This window comes from Limulus polyphemus, unplaced genomic scaffold, assembly GCF_000517525.1.
Source record: "Limulus polyphemus unplaced genomic scaffold, Limulus_polyphemus-2.1.2 Scaffold135, whole genome shotgun sequence".
Classification (NCBI taxonomy): Eukaryota; Metazoa; Arthropoda; class Merostomata; order Xiphosura; family Limulidae; genus Limulus; species Limulus polyphemus.
The window spans coordinates 515656-525187 of NW_013665745.1; the positions used below are offsets into that span (position 1 = coordinate 515656).

General features: G+C 31.3%; 1 protein-coding gene across 1 annotated transcript in view; it reads right to left on the minus strand.

The window, feature by feature from the left end:
- Positions 1-9532, minus strand: part of LOC106474017 (band 7 protein AGAP004871-like) — a 209006-nt gene that overhangs the window by 63086 nt on the left and 136388 nt on the right. Inside the window, exon 3 of the mRNA XM_013934706.2 lies at positions 7491-7513. Coding sequence (XP_013790160.2) covers positions 7491-7513 — 23 coding nt within the window. The remainder of the gene's footprint in view (positions 1-7490; positions 7514-9532) is intronic.

Here is a 9532-nt window from a genome sequence, read left to right on the forward strand (position 1 = left end):
GCCTTCAAAAAGTTGACGACTCTACATGAGGGTGACTATGGTCGTCAACTTTTTGAAGGCCATAGATAGGCCTAAATAAAATGTTTTTAATTGTGTACCAGTTTAACGTTGAATATTATTTATGATTTTAACTTTATACACACAAGTGCCAAAATACAATAATCACTTCATTATGTTTATAAATCGTTGTTTGCCAACTTATTATAAGTTATCCATGAACTTGTTTAACTTAAAAATAACTTCTGGTTAACTTATATGAATCAAATAATAATTACAAGTATAAATAAATGTAATTTCATATTTATTTTCCTGTTTTAGGAAGGTCCTATAGGCAACAATGTCATCAATATACTTAATATGCTGTCTGGTCACTTTATCAGAACCTCTCCTACCTGATATTAGGTCGGAACACATCTTGTTACGTCATAGCATAGACTTAGCATGTTATAGATTCTAGACGACGCTTTAAGATGTCTTATTCTATTACAGACTAATCGTCGAGAAGCATGATGATTGGTAACTAGTTTACATACGAGGAAGGTCGGTGTAGGATTATCTTGGAGAATGCTATGTACGAGTTCATTGGAAAGATGCTCATTCAGATTAAGATATGTTACTTGTATTAGTCAGTGTTAAGATATGTTACTTGTATTAGTCAGTGTTAACATATGTTACTTGTATTATTCAGTGAAGGTGATTGATCATTATTGTGATCTGCGCATTATTCAAATTGAGACCTGGTAATTGTGTCGGTCAGGAAAGGTGACTAAGGTCATGACTCTGCTCCACGTACCGTTCAGATTGAGATCTTGTAAATTACTAAATGTGCTGGTCAAAGAAAGTAACTGAAGTCATTATTGTGCTCTACGTATCACTTAGATTGAGGTAAGATAATCGTGTTGGTCAAGGAAGGTGGTCATTATTATACTCTACTTAACAGTCAGATTCAGATTTTGTAATTATCTTAGTCAAGGAAAATGATTGAAGTCATTAATTTACTCGACTTATCATTCGGATAGTAATTGTGCTGGTCAATTAAGATGTCTAAAGTCATTATTGTCCTCTACCTATCATTCAGATTCAGATTTTGTAATTATCTTAGTCAAGGAAAATGATTGAAGTCATTAATTTACTCGACTTATCATTCGGATAGTAATTGTGCTGGTCAATTAAGATGTCAAAAGTCATTATTGTCCTCTACCTATCATTCAGACTGAGATTTTGTAATTGCATTAATTAAGAAAGGTGACTTAAGTTATACTGTGCTCTACGTATCAAGTTCGGACATTAAAAGTATGGTGAATCGTAGCATTGTCGATCAGAGATGAACTTCAGCATTGTGAAGTAAATAGAGGGTTCATTTGCATAGTCACAATAAAGTGACTAGCTAGTGGCAGGACATCCAACGCCCTTACTTTCCTATTTACGTGCGGTCCTTTAATTTTACTCTGCTATTCCTGTTTGTTTTTTGTGTTTTTTTTCGCGAAAAGGATATTGCCACGTTTGTTCTATGTTTCTCTGCAACATGTAAGTGTTTATTTTCATCTTTATAGTTCTTGCCTATTATAGTGACAAAGCGAAAGAAGCTAGTGACTGGCGATGTCAACTTGAAACGTAGAAAAAAAAGAAAGATGTGTAATGATGAGATATTACGGAGTTAATTTTTTCCCGGGGAAGAAATCCGAGGGGAAACATTCCGTGTTCCGTTTACTTACTATACAAGACGAGATAAAGCATTCGTGGCAATTTACATGAAGTTCTTAAACCAAGGAAAAACTGAGCTACCGAAATATAAATTATGTGTCAAAATGGACATATTTTAGTTCCAGCCCTTACCACACCGAGCTAAAATATTTTGTGGAAGTTATCATTAAGAAGATGCCACATGATGAACCTAAATGCTGTAGTAATCAGAGTTTTTACCGTGAATAGTAGTCAGCAACAGAAGTTATGAATGAACAGCTAATGGTTGAGTATTCTATATTAAGGTAAAATTGTATAACAACCAAAAAATGCCCAATGTTCAAGGAAACTATAAAAAGTGAAATAACTTATCAAGAAACGTATATACGTAAATAGCTGAATCGAGACATAAGTATTACTGAGAATTTTCTATGTAAATTTGTCCCCACTGATGAATAATATATGTTTGAATACTTTCAGGCGTGCTATAGGCTTAGCATAAACAATGCCACATTGGTTAACATTTCAAGCAGCTTGCTTCAGTCACATGGACAATCAAGGGAAATTGGTTAACATTTTAAGCAGCTTGCTTCAGTCACATGGACAATCAAGGGAAATTGGTTAACATTTCAAGCAGCTTGCTTCAGTCACATGGACAATCAAGGGAAATTGTTTAACATTTTAAGCAGCTTGCTTCAGTCACATGGACGATCAAGGGAAATTGGTTAACATTTTAAGCAGCTTGCTTCAGTCACATAGACAATCAAGGGAAATTGGTTAACATTTCAAGCAGCTTGCTTCAGTCACATGGACAATCAAGGAAACAAAACTGATAATTGGCGGATTGCTAACAAATATTCTCAGTTTATAGGATATTACAAGAAGCCATCAACCGATGGACTGAATGCCCATGGCAGTGGATCTGAACGCAAAACTTGTACCATAGTCGTTTGAGAATGTAATTCAACCAAATAAAGATGTTTCTACTATTCGTTATTTGTCTGTTTTAATGATTCAAAATTCTACCTTGCAAAATAAAAAACTTTTCTACCACTCAGTTGGATTTACACCCAGATTAATCTTTCTTTATCAAACATTTATTGACATGATAGTTAATAAGTTTCTTATCAGACAGTTACTAACATGATAGTTGATAAGTTTATTATCAGACAGTTACTAACATGATAGTTAATAAGTTTCTTATCAGACAGTTACTAACATGATAGTTGATAAGTTTCTTATCAGACAGTTACTAACATGATAGTTAATAAGTTTCTTATCAGACAGTTACTAACATGATAGTTGATAAGTTTTATCAGACAGTTACTAACATGATAGTTGATAAGTTTCTTATCAGACAGCTACTAACATGATAGTTGATAAGTTTCCCTTCTGTCAACAAAGTCAAAGCAAACTTTCATGCTCTGAATAAGATTTTCTTAAGGTCTTACTAGAGAGTTGTAAAAAAACAGCTGACAAAAAATGTAAAATTGTTAAAGAAACATCTTTAGTGTATTTATGTTTCTTCTGAACAGTAGCTTCCATGTTCTAAGTCTCTTCAAGTCACATGAGTCTCTGATGTACAATTTGCACGTACATTCTGAACTCATTCGGACTCTCACGAAAATACCTGAAGTCTGATGTAGTTGCAGGTAATAGAAGTGGTGGATTAAAATAAAGTAGAGCATAAATAATGATATATTAATATCTCATTGGATAAGGTTGACGTGGAAGAGCCAACCAGAAAAGATCTTTTTCAAAAATTAAAAGAAGAGTTCAACGAGGTCGTGAAAATGGAGGAATTATATCAAGTCACTATAGATGATCTTGTCAGTTACTTTCAAACCTTCTGATTTACTTGTCCTGTTTACATTCCAGAAGAAAGTTATGAGGTGCTCTGTAATTCACAGATCTGCAGTTAAGTGATCCCAACTCAAAGTATTTGGTCTTTGGTAGATGAGTAGTTAATTTCACAGGAAGATGATGTTACACGGGATTGGTACATCAAAAATAAAGATGACGTGGTTACGGTATTCCATAAGAGAAATTTCCGAACAAATTTTTATATTAAAAAATACAAGTGATAAACCAAAGTATGTCATCATACCAAAACTATTCAAATGTTTGTATATTACACATAAAGTCCAGATGTTGTACGATCTCTCTCGGCGAATAAAGAACTTTTATTAAAGAACGCGTGTCTTGTGTCAACTTACAAGTGTATGAGAATAAAGAAATGATTCGTACATCTGAAGAGAAGATCTAAGAGATACTAGTACTGTTGGAGTCAAATAAAGGTTTGAAAAGGAGAAGAAACACGAAAAAAAGATAAAGTGGGAAAAAACAGCAAAAGTTTATAAAAAAAATGGTAACACCCAAACACTGACCAAGAGATAGATCATTCGTTGGTAAAGAAAAAGAACTGAAAAATGAATAGTGTAAAGTTGAATTCAATTATCAGTTAAAGGAGACTATATCTAACAGAGATTTTGATGAAATTAGAATTGCACAGAGATTATTAAATGTTGCCAAAATTAGAATTCTGAAAGCGACAAAAGAAATGGAAGCTCTTTTTGTTTAGAAAGAAAAAACGTCTTAAAGGAAGGAAAAGGAAGCTGTTGGGTGAATATTCTAAAGACATTGAAAACCATGCTAAAATCAACTGTGCTAAACCTTAAAAGTCAACTGTAAATGATATGTCGAAAAAAAAGAAGCTTCCCGAAGATTACGTCCATACTATTATTGAATTGCTTTATTTTCCCAATAGAACAGTTTTTGTGCACTAATCACTTTAGGATTTATAACTTTAGCGTTTGCATTATCTTAGATATCTCACAAGATACTTAGACAGTAAATATATCTTAACCCATTTATTGTCACTGAAGCTAGTTTTGTTTTCTCTGAGTGTTTTACTTGAAGGAACAAAGCTCTACATTTTATCACATAACACACAGTGTATTTGTATTTTTACTTTAAGGCGTATCCAAAACAACCTCAGTTAATAAGGATATTATGATATAATCATACAAACACTGCTGAGAATTACGTCGTAAAAGAATACAAAAACGACGACTAAAATTAAGTCGTAGTATCCCCACTACTTTTTAAAGTCCCCTCTCTACTTTTATCTGATCAAGTTCCCGGGACACCTAATGTATTTTTTTTGAAATTTTGTTCATGAAAATATGGGAAGGGAAAGAGAAAGGTAAGACAAAAATGAATAAGAAATTGAAGTAGACATAAAACCAATTATACATTTTTTATAAAAAAATCAACGCGTGTATAACACAACTGTGAAATAAATGAAATACAACTTTTCATAACATAGAATTCAATCCATCTGAGTGCTAATTTTTTAAAAAGCGATTATGACTATTGTTGGTGATTAAATGATAACATTACTTTAAAGTTTGAAAAATATAACTATTACTAAAATGTATAAGTTGAATGGAAATAATACAATCAAATGATCGCAAACTCATCTTGAGACAATAGTTTCAAGAAAAATCACCATGGTCAGTTCTGCTTTTTAAATTCCTGACCACATATTGACAATTGTTTTTTCCCGAAAGCTAAGAAAAGCTGAGTTAAATTTACACTTATTACTTATAACTCTTATGAAAATCTGAATTTCAAAATAATGTATAATTCAAGAATAATTATTCAGGAAACATTTACGTTTTTTACTTTGTATGTAATCTATTTTGTAGACGTGAGTTATTTCGATAACTTAGGCCTTCTTTTTTGTTACATTTTCAACCAACAGAAGTAACTCAGGTTGACGTACAATGCCGGAAATGCCAGGGTTCGTTAATTATCAGCAACCGTCTTTTTATGAAATCTAAACACATGCAAGTCAACGTGTAGTTCAAACAAAATTAATTTAAAATTAACGTGGTTTTGTTTTCATGAAATCTTACCAGTAAACAATATTTGCTACAAGTTTGATACAACTATATAGTTTCAATTCCTTAACAGAAAGTGTTTAAGATTTTTTATCATAACTACATTGTTATAAATTGAATATATATATATATACAACACTAAATCTAAGAGTGACACGACCAACCCATGTAAAATATTTTTTATTTGAATCCTGCAGCACTTAGTTGACATTTAAGTGATATTTTACAGCATTTTTTTTTAAATAGCTAAGCTTATATTCAGCATGCTCAAAATCTGGCAGAGAAAACAGGGGTAGAAATTTGCAAGCTATTTTTTTTTATTTTCTTTTTTCAACTTTAAACCTTCCCCTACACTACAAAGTTTTGCATGATAAGCAACAATACAAATACTCCTTTGTCGTTCCTTTAACAATACAATGTTGTCTGTAAAATTAAGTAATTTCTTTCATTCAAATTTGGCAAAGAAAATATCTAACCAAGAACTCGAAATCTTCTTTACGTCTTCAGATATGGACGTGTTAGTATTTCGAATAAATACCAGATCAAATCACACTAGAGAGATATTTATTTACCAAACTTAAGATTTGCTTTTAACAACGTGTTAACACCTTAGATAAATATCAGATCAAAATCACACTGCAGAGGTATTTATTTACCGAACCTAACATTACTGTTTTTAACAGTGTATTTATAACAACGTGTTAGTACATTAGATAAATACCAGATCAAAATCACACTGCAGAGGCGTTTATTTATCAAACCTAATATTAAGGTTTTTAACAGTGTATTTTGAATTTTAGAACCGATACTGGAATTGTTAATTCTGAATTTAAATACAGAAAAGAAAAAGTTAGATTAATGCCGTTCTTTAAAAGTTAGTAAGTGTAAAATTAAAAATATATAGTAACCTATCTGGCCTCAAGAGTTTACTCTATCGCTACCACCTTAAATGCTATGATAAATTACTGGGATTATAATAATATAATAGAAATATATATTTGGGAAGTTACTTTTTTTTTAGTCCTGAAGCCGCTGAGAAGTTACATCAGGTGTACATAAATACTGCTAAAGTTAACTCAGATGCTTAAGCTTTTTTGTACTAAGAAATGTCCTTGTAATCTAGTAGTACTTCTGATGAAAGAAAGCTTCATTTGTTGATAAAGGGGTCTTAATTTAAGTTGGTTTACGGTAATCTAGTACATCATTTATTAAAACTTCTTGAAATCATAGCTAAACCATACATCAGATTTTGGTTTTCGCTTATATTAAGTGTTACTATAATATGTCCTGAACAAAGAAAAAATCGACTTCGTTCAATAAATATCGAGTTGACTGTTCTTGGTCAATTCACTGGTTTATACAGGTTTTTCTCATAGTCATCGTTTTACAAGCTCTGATAAACAATATGGATCAAAACATTTTTCTAATCACCATGACTACATGTGAAGCTCTAACACAGCACAAAATATTCTTGATCGCTTCTACTTTAAAAGCTCTGACATATGACTAGAATCTACAGTACTTTGCTTATCATAACTTTTGTAGGTTTCTGGATTTAAATGGATTTTTCTCTTCATCTCAATATCAAACCTCTGAAGAGGCAAACGTTATACGTTCATGGTCAATAAATGTTTTACATGCAAAGTCGTGTCTTAATGTTATAATCATTTTTATGAAAATATCTTAAAACTAAGAATAATAAATTAGACAATGACATTGAATAAATTAAGGTAAATTTAGGGAAATATATATGAAAATGGTCTACATGAAATTAGACAATGACATTGAATAAATTAAGGTAAATTTAGGGAAATATATATGAAAATGGTCTACATGAAATTAGACAATGACATTGAATAAATTAAGGTAAATTTATAGAAATATATAGGAAAATGGTCCTACAGTTTCTGTTCCTCCTTGGCTGGCTATAGGAAAACAAAACCAAAAGAATTCTTCTCAATAACACAGCAACAGATCAAACACAATCTTTAAACACATTATTATATATTTCGACGAAAATAATGGAAGTTTAGTAAATTGAAAGTTTATTGAACATAATTTATAGTTTCCTAAGCAAAGTTAGTTTATGTCATAATATATATATATAACATGAAAAAAATCATCCAGCAAAAGTTTTCAACAGAGTGATTTTAAATTTGGCTCATAAGATTTATATAAAAGACTCATGAATAATTTACTTTAAAATATACGGTATGCTTGGAAATAAATTTTCCTTTTGCTTTTGGTGCTTGATTCATATAAAAAAGGCACTTTACAAAAAAGGTGTACGATAATATATTTGGACCCAACAGCACTCTAGCTGTCAACTTAAAAAGGTGATTAATGAAAGAGCTTGTCGAATATTCACAATCACTGATTATATAAACCGTCATATTGGCGCCGCCACAAGAAATACACTGGATCATTTTTTTTAAAATCCGTTTTAAGGAGTTGATGTGAAACGTGTGTGAAATAAATTGTTTTGAAACTAAAATTCTGTTCGCTTGAACAAATGACTTTTGTTCGTTGCATCTTAGATGCTACCAATAAAATTTAGATCGTATGTTTACAGTTTTACAATTTACAGAGTTTGAACTTGTATTTACTTATCCATATATATATAACATTATAAGTGCATAACGTTTTGTATTTATACATTTAGCACTGACTGTTTAAAATCTAGAGATTATACTACTTTGAATATACACATTTAATACTCAAAACTTACAATCACCGAAATATGTTATACACATTCATCAATAATCAATAAATGTATATCACTCCCCTTCCTTTTTCCTATAAGTTCGTGAACTTTGACCTGAAATAACATATGATTGAAGGATAACTCATGCATGTTTTAAATATTTCATATCTTTAATTAACAAAACGTATTTTAAATATTAAAAAGTGTTTTCTAACAGAAACATTTTTATTATTTGATCTCACGTCACGCCATTCGTTATTCTTCGTCTATTACGAAATTATTAAGACTTGACACTCCACAAGTGCTCTAACGAAGAACTATACCAGAGGTAGGAGTCGCAAGATTTCAGTATGCACATTTTCTGTCAAAAATGATTCAAACTAAGTTACTAAAAATATCATATATTGGTAAGTGGATACGCATATATTATTAGTAAGATTGGCTAATACAACATTCAACTTCTAGGAAGAAAATATGGCGACTGAAACAAAACTGGAACCTATACAACAGAAACGAAACTCATTTCTGGTGTGATAGCTGTTTAATGTTCATATATATATATATATGAGTCAAGCGAAAAATCTTTCAACGTTCTTCTATACGCATGCGTTAGTCGTCAAAGCTGACGAAACAGGTAAATATCATATTCTGTCTGAGAAAATACGCAGTTTAAACAAGCTACTATAAATCAACGTTCCTTTACCCAGACTTAAAAATTACCGATATTAATATTACTGTATCTAGGAAACTAACTGTATCTCAGTAAAATATATTGACATATTTTAAAATGTCATATGTTCAAAGTATCATTATAAATTCCACAGCGCCTAAGCGAGTGCAAAACGACACCGTTTACACACACACTCGTCGGAATATTACATATCGATTAAAGACATTCGCATAGTACAATATTTCAGTTTTACAAATATTTTAAGACCAACTACACTTAAGCAAAATAATTTATTCATGATGACGAGGAACCCACTTGAAATAAATAAATATATATATAGTAGAGACGGCGGATACAGGCATTAAAAACTTTTATTTAAAACACAAAACAACTAATAACGTTTCGACCTTCTTAGGTCATCATCAGGCTAGATCAGTGGTTCCCAACCTTTGCTCCACCAAGGACCCCATTATAATTTTTTCCCCCGCGGACCCCATGTTTTTGAAAGATTCCGCCTACCCATCAAACTGTTTTTATTAACTAATAATTAACTCGTTCTCCCCCTTTTCA